This window comes from Sapajus apella, unplaced genomic scaffold (assembly GCF_009761245.1).
Source record: "Sapajus apella isolate SASKATOON/1434 unplaced genomic scaffold, GSC_monkey_1.0 scaffold94, whole genome shotgun sequence".
Lineage (NCBI taxonomy): Eukaryota > Metazoa > Chordata > Mammalia > Primates > Cebidae > Sapajus > Sapajus apella.
In genome coordinates, this window is record NW_022437034.1 from 4,195,272 (window position 1) to 4,215,262 (window position 19,991).

At 40.6% G+C, this 19,991-nt stretch overlaps 2 protein-coding genes across 7 annotated transcripts in view; one reads left to right on the forward strand and one right to left on the reverse strand.

The window, feature by feature from the left end:
• Positions 1-5,037, forward strand: part of OIT3 (oncoprotein induced transcript 3) — a 40,686-nt gene extending 35,649 nt beyond the window's left edge. Inside the window, exons 8-9 of one of the 3 annotated variants that reach the window (XM_032256314.1) lie at positions 2,374-2,473; positions 4,550-5,037. In XM_032256314.1, coding sequence (XP_032112205.1) covers positions 2,374-2,473; positions 4,550-4,720 — 271 coding nt within the window. In that variant the 3' untranslated portion in view covers positions 4,721-5,037. Of the gene's footprint in view, positions 1-2,373; positions 2,474-4,549 lie in introns of those variants that run through there. The other 2 variants (XR_004262184.1, XM_032256316.1) reach the window with 2 other exon arrangements.
• Positions 1-19,991, reverse strand: part of PLA2G12B (phospholipase A2 group XIIB) — a 43,454-nt gene that overhangs the window by 15,215 nt on the left and 8,248 nt on the right. The window contains exons 2-4 of one of the 4 annotated variants that reach the window (XM_032256333.1): positions 16,201-16,277; positions 14,732-14,897; positions 7,714-8,285 (exon numbers count right to left, since the gene is read on the reverse strand). In XM_032256333.1, coding sequence (XP_032112224.1) covers positions 8,164-8,285; positions 14,732-14,897; positions 16,201-16,277 — 365 coding nt within the window. In that variant the 3' untranslated portion in view covers positions 7,714-8,163. Of the gene's footprint in view, positions 1-7,713; positions 8,286-14,731; positions 14,898-16,188; positions 16,278-19,991 lie in introns of those variants that run through there. The other 3 variants (XM_032256332.1, XM_032256331.1, XR_004262185.1) reach the window with 3 other exon arrangements.

A 19,991-nucleotide genomic window follows, 5' to 3' on the forward strand; every position in this document is an offset into this window, starting at 1 on the left:
ATCAAGTTGGTTCTCCCCTGATATTGAACACATTGATTCACTTCCCCTAATTTTGGTTAGCATATGCTCTGAGAATTCAAAATAATTTAACACAATCCTAAGCAAAATATAACTAGAAAGTTAATCACCAGGAAGAGAAACATATTGAATTCCAAAATGAAGCATTGAACAAGTTTTTGATAAGCAATTAGTTTTGAGTCCATTGTACCATTGTTACTTTCTTTCAGCACATGAACCTGGAGTTTAGAACTAGCATTGTCTAGTCATAGCAAACCCCAAATCCAGAGCCAACATTTGTCCTGGATTCTATTCTGAATGTGTTACCTTGTAATAACCTCTTCTGCTTCATTTTTCCTTTTAAAGAAAAATAACAGTTATTTTGAGATAAAGATAAATTGAAAATGCTCAGGCATTTAGATTAAAAGTACTATTTTAATATTAAGACTTACTATGATCTTAGATACTGGACTATAAACTCCTTGATGTCAGAGACCATATTATTCATCTTTATGTCCTCTGCAGCAGCCAGCACAGTGTCTTGAATAGATTAGGTAGTATGCAGTGAATATTTATTACAGAATATAATCAGAACAGGGTATAAATGAATTTTACCTCAGGAAAATAAAAATGAGTAAATAAATACAAGAAATAACAGAAACCTCTTCAGTTCAGTGGAATGAGGTACTGGTAATAATACTAGTCAAGATGCCTTATTTTAAAACAATTTTTTTGGATTTTTCAAGCACACTGAAACAACCGTTAGCAAGGAACTAGATAGCAGTCTAGCCAGGCACCATTGTGGCTCATTCCTGTAATCTCAGCACTTTGGGAGGCTGAGGCGGAAGGATTCCTTGAGTGGTCTTGAGTTCAAGACCAACCTGGGCAACATAGTGAGATTCTGTTTCTATGAAAAATGAAAAAATTAGCCGGCTGTGGTGGCACACGCCTATAATCCCAATTAGGGGCTGAGGCAGGAAAATTTCTTGAGCTCAGGAGGTTGAGGCTGCAGTGAGCTGTAATTGTGCCACTGCACTCCAGCCTGGGCAATACCAAGATCCTGTCTCAAAACAAAAGAAAAATGAAAAAAAAAGTGGTCTGTGCATGTGGGTCAAATACCCAGTTTCATAGGCTTTAATATCTGACCCCCACTTTTTTCCTGGCCCAGAAGACAGGAACTATTAGGTACCAACTAAAAGGCAACTATGTCCAGAAAACACAAAAGTTCCTCTAGAATTTAGAATGGGAAAAATAATATGAGGGTGATTCTTGATCTATAAGAAGTTTCATGAATATCCAAGACTTTGGCCTCACCTGGTGGGAACATGGCTCAGTACACCTCTGCCTCCTGACTTCAAGTGATTCTTATCCTTCAGCCTCCTGAGTAGCTGGGACTACAGGTGCATAACACCACGCTTGGCTTTTTATTTATTTATTTATTTATGTATTTATTTAGAGACAGGATCTTGCCATGTTGTCCAGGCTAATCTTGAACTCCAGGGCTCAAGCAATCCTCCCACTTCAGCCTTCGGAGTAGCTAGGACTACAGGCAGGTGCCACAATGCCTGGCTAACTTTTTGTATTATTGGTAGAGACAGGGTTTCAATGTTGGCCAGGCTGGTCTCAAACTCCTGAGTTCAAGCAATGCTCCTGCCTCAGCCTCCCAGAGTGAGCCACCTCGCCTGGCCAGGAGTGCTTCTTTTCCCCCACCTAACCCTGAGGTGAACCTAGGAGTTTCACGTTAAGCAGTAGACCTGAAATTAAAACCCCAAAACCCTATTAAACTGCAATTTAACATCAAATTTCGGAAAAGAGAAATTAAAACAATTTGGAGGTACATGACTTTTACCCAATAGAACCAGTTATTATCTGAGCAACTTGGATATTTATGTCACTTTGATGCACACACTGCAGTTCCCTCACTTTTGTATCCCCTTCAGTGGTCAGTTGCTATTAGGGGTCGAATGCATAGTGATTAAATTTTGTTAAAGAAAAGCCTTCTCAAATCAATACTAAGGTACATAGAGGCAGAATTCCTGCACTATATTGCAAATGGAAAGACAGCCTTACTAGCAAAAAGTATCTTTGAAATAAATGGTGTTGCTGTAGCCAACATTTAAATGCATTAACACGAAGCCGTGGTGCCCAGTTTGTGAGTACAGAGAATGATAAGTGGGACAGATACTATTAGTGAGGCTAGGTCTGAAGAGGACTTCACAGGGGAAAAATTGATTTTTCTTTCATTCCCAAAAAGCTTGAGTACAGTCCAGCTGCCTCCACCCCTTTGGCTCTCCTTGGGCCAAAATGTTGGACTGGATTGTTTTTCCATCTCTGTTGAAACAATCAAGTCTTATGTGCTATCTGCCCTACTTTCAGCTGTGTTTCAGATGACTCTGTAAAGCAGTACACATCCCGGGATCACCTAGCAAAGCACTTCCAGGTCCCCGTCTTCAAATTTGTGGGCAAAAACCACAAGGTGAGTTGAACATCTTTAACTTACAACCCCTGAACTTGAGCCTTTTTTATGGCGTCGCAATGTGTTGAGGTTCTAAGAGCCCTCTGTTAGGATCTGCATGGCCTCAAGAAAAAGTACAGAGAAACCAGCCATCTAGAGGCTTAACCCTTTCATGTATGTCACACCCACACCACCTGCCAAAGTAACTGTGCTGTTCCCCCCACACCACCTGCCAAAATAACTGTGCTGTTCAAAGAAAATACTATAGGATCATAATTTAAGATCTTTGTGGGCAGGTATGGTTGAAAAGCCAGTGCAGTGATTGGTCAAATGGCAAGGGATATAGACAGGAAATTCAAAGAAAAGACAAATAGTGAAATGTTCACTGAAAATAGTACTTAAGTGCTGATGAAAACAATTATAAGACACCATTTTATACATATTAAATTTATGAAAATTACAAAATACAACACTTACAAGGTTATAGGGAGAAGTATACAGTGACAGTATAAATTGGTACACTTTCTGGAACATTGTCTGATAATATGTGATATAATCATAAAATCATCCTATTCTGTTATCTAAAAATTCCAATTCTGACAGCTTCTTAAAAACAAAATAAAGGCCGGATGCAGTGGCTCACGCCTGTAATCCCAGCACTTTGAGAGGCTGAGGCAGGTGGATCACGAGGCCAAGAGATCGAGACCATCCTGGTCAACATGGTGAAACCCCGTCTCTATTAAAAAAATACAAAAAATTAGCTGGGCATGGTGGTGCGTGCTTGTAATCCCAGCTACTCAGGAGGCTGAGGCAGGAGAATTGCCTGAACCCAGGAGGTGGAGGTTGCGGTGAGCCGAGATCGCGGCATTGCACTCCAGCCTGGGTAACAAGAGCGAAACTCCGTCTCAAAAAAACAAACAAACAAAACAAAAATAAAAAAATAAAACAGAGGCAGAAGGATCATTTGAGGCCAGGAGTTTGAGACCAGCCTGTGCAACACAGCAAGACCCCTTCTCTACAGAAAATTTTAAAATTAGCTGGGCATAATGGCATACACCTGTAGTCCTAGCTACTCAGGAGGCTGAGGCAGATCGCTTGAGCCCAGGAGTTCAATGTTACATTGAGCCATGATTGGGCCACTACACTCCAGCCTGGGTGAGAGAGTGAGAACCTGTCTCTAAAAACAACAGCAACAAAATTTTAAGCCAAAACAGACAAGGTGTGTTGGAAGTGTTTGTAGAGCATTGTTATAAAGGGGCAAAAGAAAAAGCCCCAAACAAACAGGGCTAACGGCCACAGTATATCAATTTCATGCAATATTGAGTTATTAAAATGATAAATATGGGAAAAGCAGACGTAAAAACTGTTGTCATGACAACATACAGGCATAGTAAATGTATTACATTTAAAAAATATATATACACATGGATAGAGGTTATAAGAGGCTATATAGAAAAGGTTGTAGCGAGATAAGGTGGAAGTTTTTTTTGTTGTTAGAGTGTAGTTGTTGAAACATTTAAACAAAAGGAAGTCAAAGAGGCCAACATTCTTTTCCACACTACTTGTAAGTGTATGCAAGTCCTTTCCAGCTGTACCAGGGTTACGGAACAACTGCAAACAATGATGGCTGATCCTGATCACCTTCAACCAGGCAGGAAGCTTAGGCAGTTACCTACAGAAAGGCGCTTCCAGAAAACACTGGTCATTTGATAGCACAAGTGCACAGGGGATAGCCAGTGCTATCCCCAGACCTTGATGTGAGGAAGGAAGACATTTAAGTTATTAGATATTGCTTCACAAAGGCCTCTGCTATTCCAGCTCCATGCAGAAGTTATGAATGGGGGGTTTTAAATCACTCATGTGACTTAAATGCCAGCTTTGCCACATTTTTACTAAATGTTTACATTTGGGCAAGTTCCTTAACCTCCCTGTTTCCTCATCTATAAAATGGGGATGATAACCTCTACTTGCGAGTGCTTTTGTAAGATTACATGAGATAATGTTTGGGAACATTTTGTATTGTGTCTGGCTCCTTGTAAGTGCCCCACAAGTGGCAGCAGTTATTGTTTTTATTAACCATTGTGATCGTCTCTTCAGGAAGTGTTTCTGCACTGCCGGGTTCTTGTCTGTGGAGCGCTGGACGAGCGTTCCCGCTGTGCCCAGGGTTGCCACCGGCGTATGCGTCGTGGGGCAGGAGGAGAGGACTCAGCCGGTCTACAGAGCCAGACGCTAACAGGTGGCCCAATCCACATCGACTGGGAGGACTAGTTTGTGGCTACACCTGTATTGGGTCACCTGAGTCCCTGCGTTGGTCGGCTCTGCTCTTTGGAGCTTCTCCCCACACCCTCCAAGAACATCGGCCAGCACCTAAGTTCAAACTTCATACTGTGAGTTCAGACTCCCAGCACCAACTCGCTCTGATGGTGGTCCATTGGGTCGGCACAGGCCACAGCACTGCTGAACAATGTGGCCTGGGTGGGGTTTCATCTTTCTAGGGCTGAAAGCTCAACAGTCCACCCAGAAAGAGACGTACCCTATTTCCCTCATTTCTTTCCTACAATTAAATACCTCGTATACGATGGAATTGGACCATAAAATCAGCAGTTGGGTATAATATTTCAAGTTAGAAACCCTAGAAAAATTAGGCCAGGCGCGGTGGCTCATGCCTGTAATCCCAGCACTTTAGGAGGCCAAGGCGGGTGGATCGCGAGGTTAGGAGATCCAGACCATCCTAGCCAACATGGTGAAACCCCGTCTCTACTAAAAATACAAAAATTAGCTGGGCGTGGTGGCGGGCACCTGTAATCCCAGCTACTTGGGAGGCTGAGACAGGAGAATCACTTGAAGTTGGGAGGTGGAGGTTGCCGCGAGCCCAGATCATGCCAATGCACTCCGGCCTGGGCAACAAGAGCAAAACCCTGTCTCAAAAAAAAAAAAAAGAAAAAAAGAAAAAGAAAAAAAAAGAAACCCTAGAAAAATTAAACTGAAATTATTACTTAAATACCCAATGACTCCTTAAATATGTAAATAATAGTTATATCTTGAAATTTCAATTCAAATACAGAGTAGTTATAGGGGACTTGGAAGTTTATCAATAAAATAGCATGTAATTTTAAAAGTAGTATTTGGTTTTTCTGTTGCATGCTATTTTCTTTTTCTTTTTTTTTTTTGAGATGGAGTCTTGCTCTGTCACCCAGGCTGAAGTGCAGCGGCGCAATATCAGCTCACGTAACCTCTGCCTCCCGGGTTCAAGCAATTCTACTGCCTCAGCCTTCTGAGTACCTGGGATTACAGGCACGCACCACCACACTCAGCTAATTTTTATATTTTTAATAGAGATGGGGTTTCTCCATGCTGGACAGGCTGGTCTCAAACTCTTGGCCTCAGGTGATCCACCTGCTTCAGCCTCCCAAAGTCCTAGGATTACAGGCATGAGCCACTGTGCCCAGCCGTCTTTTGATACTTCTAATATATTGCCTTAAGTGAAATATTTTCACCTAATAAATATTAATAAATTCATCAACATGCATTTAAGTGCTTCAATGACTGAGCTGTAACAGAATTAAAGTTTGGTACCATATTCTCTGTTATTTGGTATTCTATGCCCTCAGGCTAAGACAATAGAAAAAAGTATACAATTCTGCCATACTCTGTTTTGTAGATACTTAATAAGTTTTATTGAAATAAATATAAACCACAAAGATAAATTTTATCTGCAGTTAACCCCAATTTCTTAATATGCCAATTAATTTTATGGCCTTTACATAAGATCAGAAAAGTTTTTCTGCTATTAGTTTTTAAAAGTTGCTACAGTATGGGTACAGTGGCTCATGCCTGAAATTCCAGCACTTCAGAGGCCAAGGTGGGAGAATCCCTTGAGCCCAGGAGCTCAAGACTAGCCTAGGCAACGCGGTGAGACCTCGTCTCTACAAAAAATTGTTTTAAATTAGCTGGGCCTGGTGGTGTGCAGCTGTGGTTCCAGCTACTTAGGGGAGCTGAGGTGGGAGGATTGCCTGAGCTCAGGAGATTGAGGCTGCAGTGAGCCATGATAGTACCACTGCACTCCAGCCTGGGTGACAGAGTGAGAACTTGTCTCAAAAAAAAAATCCCCAAATCCCCAAACCCAAAAAAGTTGCTACAATTAATAGTTCTTAGTAGAATCAATAAAATTAATAAAAGTAAGGGAAAGGAGAAAAGGATTTAGATCAGAAGTCAGCAACTTTTTTCTGTAAAAAGCCAACTGGTAACTATATTAGGCTTTCCGGGCCCTGCAGTCTTTGTCACAGCCACTGAACTCTACTGTCGTAGTGCAAGGACAACCACAGAGAATATGTAAACAAATGTGAGCACGGTTATTCAAAAAAAGGATTCAAAACCAGACTTTGAGCCAGGTGTGGTGGCTCACGCCTGTAATCCCAGCACTTTGGGAGGCAGAGGCAGTCGGATTATTTGAGGTCAGGAGTTCGAGACCAGCCTGGCCAATGCGGTGAAACCCCCGTCTCTACTAAAATACAAAAATCAGCTGGGCTTGGTGGTGGGCACCTGTAATCCCAGCTACTCAGGAGGCTAAGGTAGAAGAATTGCTTGAACCCAGGAGGCGGAGGTTGCAGTGAGCTGAGATCTTGCCACTGTACCCTAGCCTGGGCAAGAGTGAGACTCCCTCTCAAGAAAACAAACAAACAAAAGCAAAAACAAAAAACACAGGGTTTGGGCTAGGTTTGGCCATGGGACTTAGTGGGCCAATTCCCGCTCTAAATTAGTGGCCGGCAGCCCTTCTGTGCAGCAGAATCACCTGGAAACCATTTCTAAACTACCATTGGATATTCTTTATTGGTTTGTTCTAAAGGATCCTCAGGTGATTCTAATCCATGGTTAGGGTTGAGACCCTCAAGTTAGGGGAGTGGCTACTTGTCTGTCACTCCTGACAGGCTGCAGAGACTTTTCCTAGCTAGCTCCACTAGTAACTCTTACCAAGTGCATCTCAGATCTTAACATGATTCTAACACCGTTTATAACTAGGAATATCAACAGGGGAAAGTCACTGGAGGGAAAAATAAACCCTCAGAGACCTAATTCCATCTGACCTTCTCCTCCGCTGGCCTTAATCAGGTAAGCCTCTGAGCCTGCCCACCTGTTTTTCTCTCTTCAGCATCAGTGGGAATAACGGTTGTCATCGGTGGAACTTACCAAGTTGGGTTTTGATCTCTTCTAAGTGAAATGGAATCATACTGGTGATAATGGAATTCATTCATCTCTTTCCAAATTTTCTAAAAAGTACACTTTATTAAATGTGAGATGTTTACTGGCAACTGAAACATGGGCCAGAGAAAAGTCATTGCCTCCCAAATGGTTGGACTCCCCACAGTTTCACTCATGAATATAATTATCAAGTCCAGGAATTGCAGGGTTTGCTTGCATTTTAGTCTTTAAGAACTAAATTTCCAGGCAAACGTGTCTTGGTTGGTTGGGGAGAGCAGTCTTAAATGAAGCGTAGCCTTCAAACTACTCCATGTCTTTTTTTCAATTTTCCTCAAAGGAAAAGACTCACTTTCCAGCTGTAGAAAAATGTTTCCTTTCTCCCGCTTTGTGGTGTCCAAACTATTGGAAGAAAGAATGAGTCATCTCTCACGGTGACTCAAAGACTGACATCTTTGATGTCAAAGGCTGGCAGTTGTGGTGTCACTCAAAACCAGGAAGGAATCATCTCTTCCTCATAACTCTTCCTTCTCCTCCTCTGCACAGATGCAAGCTGCCCGCTGACTATTCATAAAGGGGCGGCAGCCCAAGGTCCACACGGTGTTGAACACAGTGTCAACCAGGGAATCACAGGCTACTTGAAAAAGATAGAAGAGGGACAGAAAGGTTAATATTGAGTAATTTTCAAGAGTCACTGTATTTCCAGGGATGTCATGATACCTAGAGGAAAGCAGAGACAGTAATCCAAATATAGAAATCAAAGGAAGAGCATACATTTCAGAGAACGTTTTCAGAAAAGCTCCCATTCAATCCAATACAGCAGAAGACACCTGGAGGTGCCCTTGCTTGTGGGCCCCTGCTCAAAACAGTGGTGAGCAATCAGCACTCCTACACCCCATGCTTACTCCATGGAGAATATTTTTTGCAGAAGACTCCCTCACATGACATATCTATGTTTTCCATAGCTTTCCTGTCTGTGGCCATACCACCTGGAACACGCCCAATCTTGCTTATAGCTTTCCCTGTTCAAGTATTGGATGAACAACCGTTCATTGATGGAAAAACATTTGCATGTTTTGGATACGTTGGTTAGCCACTGTCTTAGGAGCCAATGATATGGAGACAAAAGACATCATCCTCAATTCAAGGACTCCACAGTTCGGATAAAGAGGTGGACAGGTAAACAGATAGCTACACTACCTCATGATGAAAGTAAGTCCAAGGTTAGGTATGGGAGCCCACAGAAAGGGTCTCTATCTCTTTGCAGCAAGGGTTATTAGGGGAGGTATCTTAGAGGAAGTAAGATATATAAGTTTAAACTTTAAGAATGGTCAGGAAAATTAAGTACTGATGCATGCTAAGACATGGATGAATTTTGAAAACACTATGCTAAGCAAAAGAAACCAGACACAAAAGGCCACATAGTGTATGATTCCATTTACATATTTCCAGAATAGGCAATCCATATAGAGAGGAAAATAGTGGTTGTTTAGGGCTAGGGTGGGGTAGGGGAGGTAATGAGTAGTGACTGCTAATGGCTACAGGGTTTCTTTTGGGACTAATGAAAATGTTCTGGAATTAGATTGTGGTGATGGTTGCACAACTCTGTGAATATACAAAAACCACTGAAGTGTATACTTTTAAAGGGTAAATTTTATGGTATGTAAATGATATATCAATTTTTTAATTTTTTTAAAAACATTGAATACTTGCATCCTTTGAGACTATTAAGGAACATTAATCTCTACCATTCAACCCAGTTGTGATGTTAATTCTGATTAACTACCTTGGCCCTAGAGCAGTTTTATGGTCTTTGCAACTATTATAACCTTTAGTCTTCAGAACAGGAAGCAAAATGAAATACATCAATTTGCAAAGTTGGTTCATTGAAAAGATCAAAGATGTTGACAAACTTTCAGCTAGACTTACCAAGAAAAAAGAGAGGACTCAAATTACCGAATTCAGGAAGGAGAGAGAAATGTCACTAATGATCTTACAGAAATAAAAAGGATTATAAGGAAATACTAAAAAGGATTATAAGGAAATACTATGAATAACTTCATGACAAAAAGTGTTGATAACTTGGATGGAATGCACAAATTCGCAGAAAGACATGAACTGCTGAAACTGACTCAAGAAGAATAGAAAATATGAATAGGTTGCTAGTGTATATAAATACAATTACTAATCCAAGCTTGTGATTTAGTAATTAAAAACTTCCCCAAAGAAATCCAATTCTATTTGGCTTTACTGGGGAATTTTACAAAACATTTAAAGAATTAATATAAATCCTTTCTAAACTTTTTTTAAAAATTAGGAGAGAAGGGATCATTGCCCAACTCATTTTATGAGGTCAGTATTACTCTCATACCAAAACCAAAGACATTGTAAAAATAACAAACTATAGACTAGTATCTCTTATAACTATAGATGCAAAATCCTCAACGAAATACTAGTAAACTGAATCCAGCAACATATAAAAAGGTTTACATCATGACTAAGTGGGATTTAGTCTAAGAATGCTAAACCATACTAAAATCAATTAATGTAATACACTATCAACAGAATATAGAACACATACCATACGATCATCTCAATAGATGCAGAAAAAAAAAACATTTGAAAACATTCAACACTTTTTCATGATAAAAACACTTGGCTAGGTATGGCGGCTCATGCCTGTAATCCCAGCACTTTGGGAAGCCGAGGCTGGTGGATCACCTGAGGTCAGGATTTCAAGACCAGCCTGGCCAAAATGGTGAAACCCTGTCTCTACTAAAAATACATAAATTAGCCAGGTTTGGTAGCAGGCTTCTGTAATCCAACTACTCGGGAGGCTGAAGCAGGAATTGCTTAAACCCAGGAGGCAGAGGTTGCAGTGAGCCAAGATCATACTACTGCACTCCAGCCTGGGAGACAAAGCAAAACTCTGTCTCAGAAAAAAAAAGAAAGAAAGAAAGAAAAAATACTCAATAAACTGGGAAAAGCGGATAGCTCCCAGAACCTGATAAAGGCCATCTAGAGACAGCCATAGCTAATAGTCGTGCTCAATGGTGAAAGACGAAATGCTTTTACTCTAAGATCAGGAACAAGACAGAAGTATCCACTCACAACACTTCTATTCAATGTTGTATTGGAAGCTCTAGCTAGGGCAATTAGGCAAGAGAAAAAAAAAATTAAAAATCCAAATTGGAAAGGAAGACGATATGCAGATAGATGGCATTATCTTATATATAGAAAAGCCTGTGGAACCCATGAAAAATCTATTAGAACTAATGAGTTAATTCAGCAAGGTTGTAGGATATAAGATCCATGTAAAAAAATCAAATGTATTTCTATACATTATTAGTAAATGATCTGAAAATAAAATTTAAATACAATTATATTTCATTAGCATTAAAAAGAATAAAATACTTAGGAATAAATTTAACAGAAGTCCAAGTCTTGTACTGTGAAAACAATACACACCTTGTTGAAATAAATTAAAGAAGACCTAAATAAATGGAATTTATATAATTGATATAAATATAATAAATATATTTGATATAAATACAATTGTGTTAAGATAGTAATACTCTCAAATTGATCTATAGATTCAACGATAACCCTGTCAAATTTCTAGCTGCCATTTCTTGGAGAAATTGACAATCTGTTCCCAAAATTCATATGGAAATGTGAGGGATTCAGAATATTCAAAATAGTCTTGACAAAAAAGAACAAAGTTTAGGAACACATCTTGATTTCAAAATTTACTGCATAACAACAATAACAGACAACGTGGTTCTGACATAGATCAGTGGAATAGAATTGAGCATCTAGGAATAAATCCTTATCTTTATGGTCAATTTATTTTTGACAAGGGTGCAAAGACAATATAATGTAGGAAAGAATAGTCTTTTCAACAAATGGTGCCAGAACAACTGAATATCCACATAGAAAAGAATGAAGTTGGACCTTTTTCTTACACCATACACAAATATTAATTCAAAACAAATCACAGACCTAAATGTAAGCACCACAACAATCACACTCTTAGAAGAAAACATGAGTAAATCTTTGTGATCTTGGGTTAGGCAAAGCATTACTACATATGACACCAAAAGTACAAGTGACAAAAGAATAAATTAAAAAATAGATAACTTGGATTTAAAATTTGAAACTTCTATGCTACAATAATACCATGAAGAAGGCAGGGGGAAAAGAAACAAAAAAGGGGGAGACAATGTTTGCTAATCATGTAGCTCATAAATAACTTGAACATATAAAGAACTCTTGCAACTCAATAATAAAAAGACAAATACAATTTTACAAGGGACAAAGGATCCTAATGGACATCCAAGTATATATGCAATGGCCAATAAGCACATAAAGAGATGCTCAGCATCAATAACTGTCAGGGAAATGCAAATCAAAACCACAGTGAGACACAACTTCACATGCAGTAGGGTCTATAATTAAAGACAGATAATGACAAATGTTGGTGACGATGTGGAAAAACCTGAGCCTTCACAATTTGTTGGTGGGAATGCAAAATGGTGCAGCCCCTTTGGAAAACAGTTTAGCAGCTCTTCAAAAGTTTAAACATAGAGTTACCATTTAGCCCAACGATTCCTCTCCTCGATACATACCCAAAAGAAGTGAAAACATATGTTTCCACCAACATTTGTGCATAAATGTTCATAGCAGTAATATTCATGATAGCCAAAATGTAGAAACAACCCAGATGTCCATCAGTTGGTGAATGGATAAAGAAACTATGTTAGAGCCATACAATAGAATATTATTCAGCAATAAAAAGGAATGAAATACTGATACCTTCTACAACATGGATAAACCTTGCCTAGTGAAATAAGTTAGTCACAGAAGATCATGTATTGTATGATTCGTTTATATGAAAGGTCCAGAATAGGTGGTTCTAGAGGTAGAAAGTAGATTTGTGATTTCCTCGAGCTGGGCAGGCGCAGTTCGGGGAGAGGCTATTGATGGCCCTGGGGTTCCTTCTCAGGGTGATGAATATGTTCTAAAATTGATTGTGAGATTGACTGCATAACTTTGTTAACATATTTAAAAGCATTTACATGGGTGAATTGTATTATGTGTGAATTGTAGCTTAATAAATCTGTTTCAACAATAAAAAATGAATGATTAGGGTGTTTCACACAGGAGCAGAAAGGAATGGACCATCAACCCAAGTAGTTTGATTCACCAGGTTGGAAACACTCTTTTTGTAGAATCTACAAAGCGACATTTCTGAGCCCATTAAGGCCCATAAGAAAAAAAAATCTAATATGCCATGATAAAAACCAGAAGTAAACTATCTGTGAAAATGCTTTGCGATGGGTGGATTCATTTCACAGAAAGGAAGCTGTGTTTTGATTCACCAGGTTGGAACCACACTTTCTGTAGAATCTACAAAGGGATATTTCTGAGACCACTGAAGCCTGTAAGGAAAAATCGAATATCCTGTGAAAAAATTAGAAACAAGCTATCTGTGAAAGTTCTTTGTCATGTGTGGATTCATCTCACAGAATGGAACCTGTGTTTTGATTCACTAGGTTGGAAACACTCTTTTTTAGAATCTACGAAGGGACAGTTCTGAGCCCACTGAGGCAGGAGTCAGGAGAGAGATCAGGAATGGCCAAGATGATGGTGGAGTGGTAGGCTAGGGCTGAATCAGAAAGGGCCATGTACAGCATACTGAAGAGTTTGGATTTAACCTGTAAGGAGGAGGAATCTATTGAATGATTTACATAGGGGGTCGAGATGATCAGGTTCGTGTGGCGTATCTGGTCCCAATGGTGACAATCAATTAGATGGGACACAGAGACTGGGTTAATTTGAAGTAACCAGGCAAGTGGGATATGAAAGAAATATTTGGGAGAAAGAATCAATAGGACATTGCTTGCAGGAAGTAACTTGACCTGACCCTAGATTAGCAGCAGGTACTTTTTCACCCTCTGTAGAAATAGAATAGAATGATACTCCCTTTCAAAGGGCACACTGAATTATTCACATTTCCAAGCCCTCACACCTTCACCTCCAGACTGCACTCTAGACATTGATCTATGAAAAGAGCCAAGATTCTCTTCTACTGCAGACACTCTCTGTGGTGTGGAGCCAGCTCTTTATCAGCCTGCATTTCAACTCTTACCAGCTAAAAATAGAAAATGCTAATTCATACCTGGATACAATATCCTGGCTTCAGACACAGAGACAGTAAAAACTTTTCCTAAGTAAATTAGGACAAAGCAATTATAGAATCAGTGCTAGAAACTAGGTAGCAAAGCAGTTGTTTAAAATAACCATCCTTGCTGGGCTCAGTGGCTCATGCCTGTAATCCCAGCACTTAGGGAGGCTGAGGTGGGTGGGTTGCTTGAGTTCAGGAGTTCGAGACCAGCCTGGGCAACATGGCAAGACCCCATCTGTACTAAAAATACAAAAATCAGCTGGGCATGGTGGCACACGCCTGTAATCCCAGCTGCATGGGAGGCTGAGGCACAAGAATCGCTTGAACCCAGGAAGCGGAGGTTGTAGTGAGCCAAGATCACACCATTTCACTCTAGCCTGGGTGACGGAGTGAGATTCTGTCTCAAAAAAATAAAAAAATAAAAAATAGTAAATAAAGTTATTATCTTCAAGTACATAGAGACCTTTACACAGAAAAGATTTTTTGAATTCCTACTCCGACTGAAAACAAAAAACAGAGGCCTAAACCAAACCAAGTGGGCCTATAAGGAATAATTCTTGACATGGAAAATTATTTAACAGTGGAATGGATAATCCAAGCCAGCTGGGAAATTCTTTCTCCAGCCTTAAATGATAGATTTTTATTTTTCTGGGAAGGCTTTGGTGTAGTCGTTTACCTTCAGGAGTGTTGCCAGCAGCTCGTGGGCAGGAGAGCAAGAACTTTAGTGAAGGAGTGCCCAGAATCTTCCTTTCACCATTTCTTGCTCAGCCACAGTGTTCCATAAAGAACGTTTAGTGAGCTCTGATGATCTCTTTGAGTCAAGGGTTCTGGCTATAACTCAGTGTGAAAACAGGAGCAAATTCCCTACGCACTGTACGTGCCATTGAGATACCTACCTTCCACGTTGGAGACAAAGCCCAGACTCCGCTTAAGGTCAGAGCAGATGGAGTGGAGACACCATCGGAATTTTGCATCACAGCGATATTTGTTGGCACCGCAAGTGTCATAACAGACATCCAGCTGGTTGCAGCACTTGGTCATTGCTGGAATGCCCAAGTCCATCTGGGGAAAAGTGAAGGAAGGAAAAATAAGGGGAGGAAATGCCACGTTCAGACTAAGGACCTTAGGCAACCTTGCCCACCTTGTTGTTAAGTAGCCAGTTCTCACATTTCTAGTGCATATCCCAACTAATTCAGAAACACCAGTATCTCAGTAGAATACCAACAGTCACAGGATGCCAAGTTTTTATTGTTACTTGGTTATTATTTCAATAAGTGATTCTGGCCCATTTTTCATTTCTTTTTTTTTTTTTAGATGTTAGTAGTTTTAAAGTTCAGAGTCAGCTTTCAGTAATGAAAATAGAGACCAGAAGGGTAATCAAGAGAGCAGAGCCACAGGCCTTCTAAATTTAATTAACGCTTAACAGTTCCATATGAGATTTTGCGTGAGCAAAGGATTCTATGGCTAAGAAGTATAAACAGTTCAGCCTCAGTTCAAGAGATCACCAGCATCCCAGACAGCACTATTTTAAGCGTGTGTGTGTGTGTGTCTTGGGATGAGTCGGAAAGTAGAGTGGGTATAGAACACACAGCTCCTGACCACAAGGGGACTGTAGTCAAACCACATCTCTCGCACACATATGAGAGCATCCTATAAACAAATGTAAATGTAGCAGCATAAACTGTGTAACTAGGTACATAAAATGCCACATGTGGCTGGGTGCAGTAGCTCATGCCTGTAATCCCAGCATTTTGGGAAGCCGAGGTGGGCAGATCACTCAAGGTCAGGAGTTCGAGACCAGCCTAGCCAATATGGTGAAACCCTGTCTCTACTAAAAATACAAAAATTAGCCAGGTGTGTGAGTGTGTGTGTGTGTGTGTGTGTTTGCAGATTTCCATGATGTCAGCACCCCAAACATAGCCAGTTTGGCACTACTAACATGAAGTCAGCTGCTTGCAAAAGTCATGACAATATGTAGCAATCAGCTCTCACTGGTCACACCAGCTGGCTCCAGCACATCACTGGAATGGTCCACTAATTTAAATAAGTCAAACCTGTCATATCTAACTCAAATTAAGTTGTGTCATAATGCCCTAAGTCTCAACTGACATTTTCAGTGGTGATTTCAAAGTTCTCATCTACTATCAAGGGCTTATCTAAGGGACAGCTGTCCCTGAGAAAAGGAAATCAGATATATTCTTTGAAAATTCTCTCCTTTCCCTCATATGCAATTTCAAATACTTAATTGTAAGTTCAACTTGTTTCCAGAAACAATCACTTCCATCAGAGATAACTCTAGGATTTCTCTCAGTCAAAACCAATGAACCAAGAAGGTAATGCTGGCAGTACATACACTTTCTGGTACCTTGAGACCCAGGAAATAGGAACTGCAGCCGTTGGGCTCTTGGGGCTTGTAGCCGGGTCTAGGCATCGGTGCCTTTCCTTGCAGGAAGAAGAAAGGAAAGAAGCAAGAAGAAATATTTAGAAGTTGAGCATTTGGGAACATTCATCAAATGAAAATTTTCTAAAAGCATATTTCGCTTTTTCTTTAAAAGGCATTGTGCCTCACATTCAAATCAGGTGATGGTGATGATGATGACGATGTCACAGAAGAATCATGACTTTCAGACCACTTTGACCTGGAGTGCAGTGCTGTGATCTTGGCTCACTGCAACCTCCGCCTCCCAGGTTCAAGCAATTCTCCTGCCTCAGCCTCCCAAATAGCTGGGATTACAGGTATGCACCACCATGCCCAGCCAATTTTTGTATTTTTAGTAGAGACAGTGTTTCACCATGTTGGCCAGGCTGGTCTTGAACTCCAGCCCTCAAGTGATACACCCGCCTCGGCCTCCCAAAGTGCTGGTATTACAGGCATGAGCCATTGCACCCAATAAGCATTTATTTACTGAAGGTTCTAGTGTTTCTTAAGTGCATGATCTTGAAGATAAGGGCCATGGCAAAACCCAACTAAAACTCAAGGTTCCACATTCCTGAACCACTGCAAGACCACACACCGGATAAAGAACAAGCAGAACACAACTGGATCACACACTTAAGGAACTGGAATTGTAGCAGTGCCTCAAAAGCATTTCACTTGCAGGAAATTCAAGCAAGATTCCAGAAATATAGAGCGTTATTGAGCAAAGGGCAAAGAAATCACCCTGATGTGTTATCTTAGGCCTTTGTTTCATAGAACTAAGTAGAAGTGATCTCAACAGCTTTGAATTTCTGGTTTTTATGAACTTTCAAATGTGTAGAAAGAAGCTTTACCAGTTGTATCAATGGCAGTGCTCACAGGTAAAGATAATCTTGACCTGAGATGACCTCAGGACAGTCATCTGCAGTGGATATTTTATCCCATTATCCAGATAAGAAAATGGGGCTGAGAGGTTGCATGACTTGCCTACAATCATACAGGAAGTCGGGGAAATAGGATATAAAGTCAGATTTCCTGTTCGTCTCCAACGCCTATGCTCCTTCACCACATATCTGCCTCTTTTTAGGAGATGCAAGACCTAGCATAAGACTGGGGAAATGTGCTAAGAATAATTAATCCTTAGGGTAAGGCAGATGGCAGTTCTTTCTTTCTCTCTCTCCTTCCTTCCTTCCTTCCTTTTTTCCTTCCTTCCTTTCTCTTTCTCTCTCTCTTTCTCTTTCATTCTTTCCTTCCTTCAATCTTCTCCTACCAGGTATTTATTTTTAATTATTTTGTATTGTGAAATATTTCAAAACTGTTGAAAAGTCAGAGAAACAAACAGCCATGTACCAAATACACAAACATAATCAATGTTAACATTTGCCAAATTTGCTATAAATGTTTTTTCTTTTCTATTAAATGTGGCAGTTCAAGTACAGGTTCAGGTGCAGCTGAAACCACTTTGCACCCCATCATTCTATTTTAATTTTTAGATACTAAGTTTATGTTTTAAGCCCCCCTCCACTTCGTATCATTCTGCAAATTTGTCTTATTTATTCTTGGACCTTTACTCTCACAAAGAATTTTGCAATTTTTTTGAATTTGTAGCATCAGCTTAGTAAAGTCTACAAGAAAGATGGCCAGGAATTTGATTGAAAAATCCATCGAATGTATAGATTTGGAGATAACTGCCTTTCTTAGGATACTCAGCCTTCCCAAATATGGACATGCTATAGTTCTCTATTTACTGAGGTCTTCCTGTATGTCATTCAACAGAGCACCGCCATTCTCTCCATATATTTATTATACTTTCTATATACCTATATTATTCAGATCCTTAAACAAAATAGACTATCTCTTAAAAATCCAGAGGTGAGACTCATACCTCTATAGTAAATCTGCACTTTTCTGGAACCCAGGCTGCTTCTAGCTTTCTGCTCTCCCATCCCTAGTGTAGCCCTGGCTCTCACGGTCCAAGATGGCGCTTCAGCCAACACATCCATATTACCTGCAGCAGGATGGGAGGAGTTAGAAGGGTCCAGCCCCTCTCTTCAGTAAACACACTCCAGAATGTTACATGTGCTACTTACTCATACTTCCCTCTGGCCACACCTTAATCAAATGGCAAAAATCTGGTTGCAAAGGTGGTCTAGGAAATGAAACGGGCAGCCATGAGCCCAGCTAAAAAGCAGAAGCAGTGGCTTGTTACTGTAGAAAAGGGGAAGAATAGATATTAGGGGACACTAAGCAGTTCGTGCCACAGTTTGGGTATTGGTTGCTATGATACATGTGAAGTCCAAGTCCAAGATGACTTCCAATGATTCCCACCTCCTGGCACTCACCTCCTGTGTATAGTCCCAGGAATGGTCTGTGTGACCAAGAGAATACTGCAGAAGCGGAGGTGTGTTCCTCCTAAGATTAAGCTCGAAAAGACGTGACTTCTCCCTTGGGCTCTCTTACTCTTCCTCTCCCTCACCATTCATTCTAGGGGAAGTTATGTCATGGACAGTCCCACGGACAGTCCCAAGGACAGACCCATGTGGCAAAGAACTAAAGCCTCCTGCCAATAGCCTCATGAGTTTAGCAAGAGATCCTCCAGCCCCAGCTGAATCTCCAGAGATGGCAGCATCAGCTGGCAGCATGATCTCAACCTTATGAGAAACTGAGCCAGAATTGCCCAGCAAAGCCACTCCAGGATTGCTGCCCCTCAGCAACTGTGTGATATAATCTTTGCTATTGTTAGCTGCTAAATTTCGAGGTACTTTGTTGCTCAACAATATATAACTGTTGCAGTTGCCATTATGGTTTTTTTTTTTTTTTTGGGGAACAGAATCTTGCTCTGTCGCCCAGGCTGGAGTGCAATAGCATGATCTCAGCTCACTGTAATCTCCGCCTCCCGATTCAAGCAATTCTCCTGCCTCAGCCTCCTGAGTAGCTGGGGTTGCAGGCACGCCCACCACACCTGGCTAATTTTTTGTATTTTTAGTAGAGACAGATTTTCACCATGTTGTCCAGGCTCTTCTCAAATTCCTGACCTCAAGTGATGCACCCGCCTTGGCCTCCCAAAGTGCTGGGATTACAGGCATGTTCCACCTTGCCCAGCCTGCCATAATGGATTTTAATCTTTTTGTTATAATTTTTCTATAACAGCTTTATTGAGCTATAATTCATATATCATCTACATTCACTCATTAATGTGTACATTTCAATGGTTTTGGCATATCCACAGAGTTGTGCAATCAACACCATAATATAATATTAGAACATTATAATCTCAAAAAGAAACCCTGGCCAAGCACAGTGGTTCACAGCTGTAATCCTAGCACTTTGGGAGGCCAAAGTGAGTGGATCACGAGATCAAGAGATTGAGATCATCCTGGCCAACATGGTGAAACCATGTCTCTACTAAAAATAGAAAAATTAGCCAGACAGGGTGGCACATGCCTATAATCTCAACTACTTGGGAGGCTGAGGCAGGAGAATCACTTGAACCCAGGAGGCGGAGGTTGCAGTGAGCTGAGGTCACGCCACTGTACTCCAGCCCAGCAACAGAGCAAGGCTCCGTCTCAAAAAAAAAAAAAAGAAAGAAAGAAACCCTATGCCCCTCAGTCATCACTCCCATCTCCCCACCCCCCAGCCCTAGGCAACTCTTTCACATGAATTAAATCATACAACATGTGGCCTTTTGTGTCTGGCTTCTTTCAATTAGCAAAATGTTTTCTGGTTTCATACATGTTGTA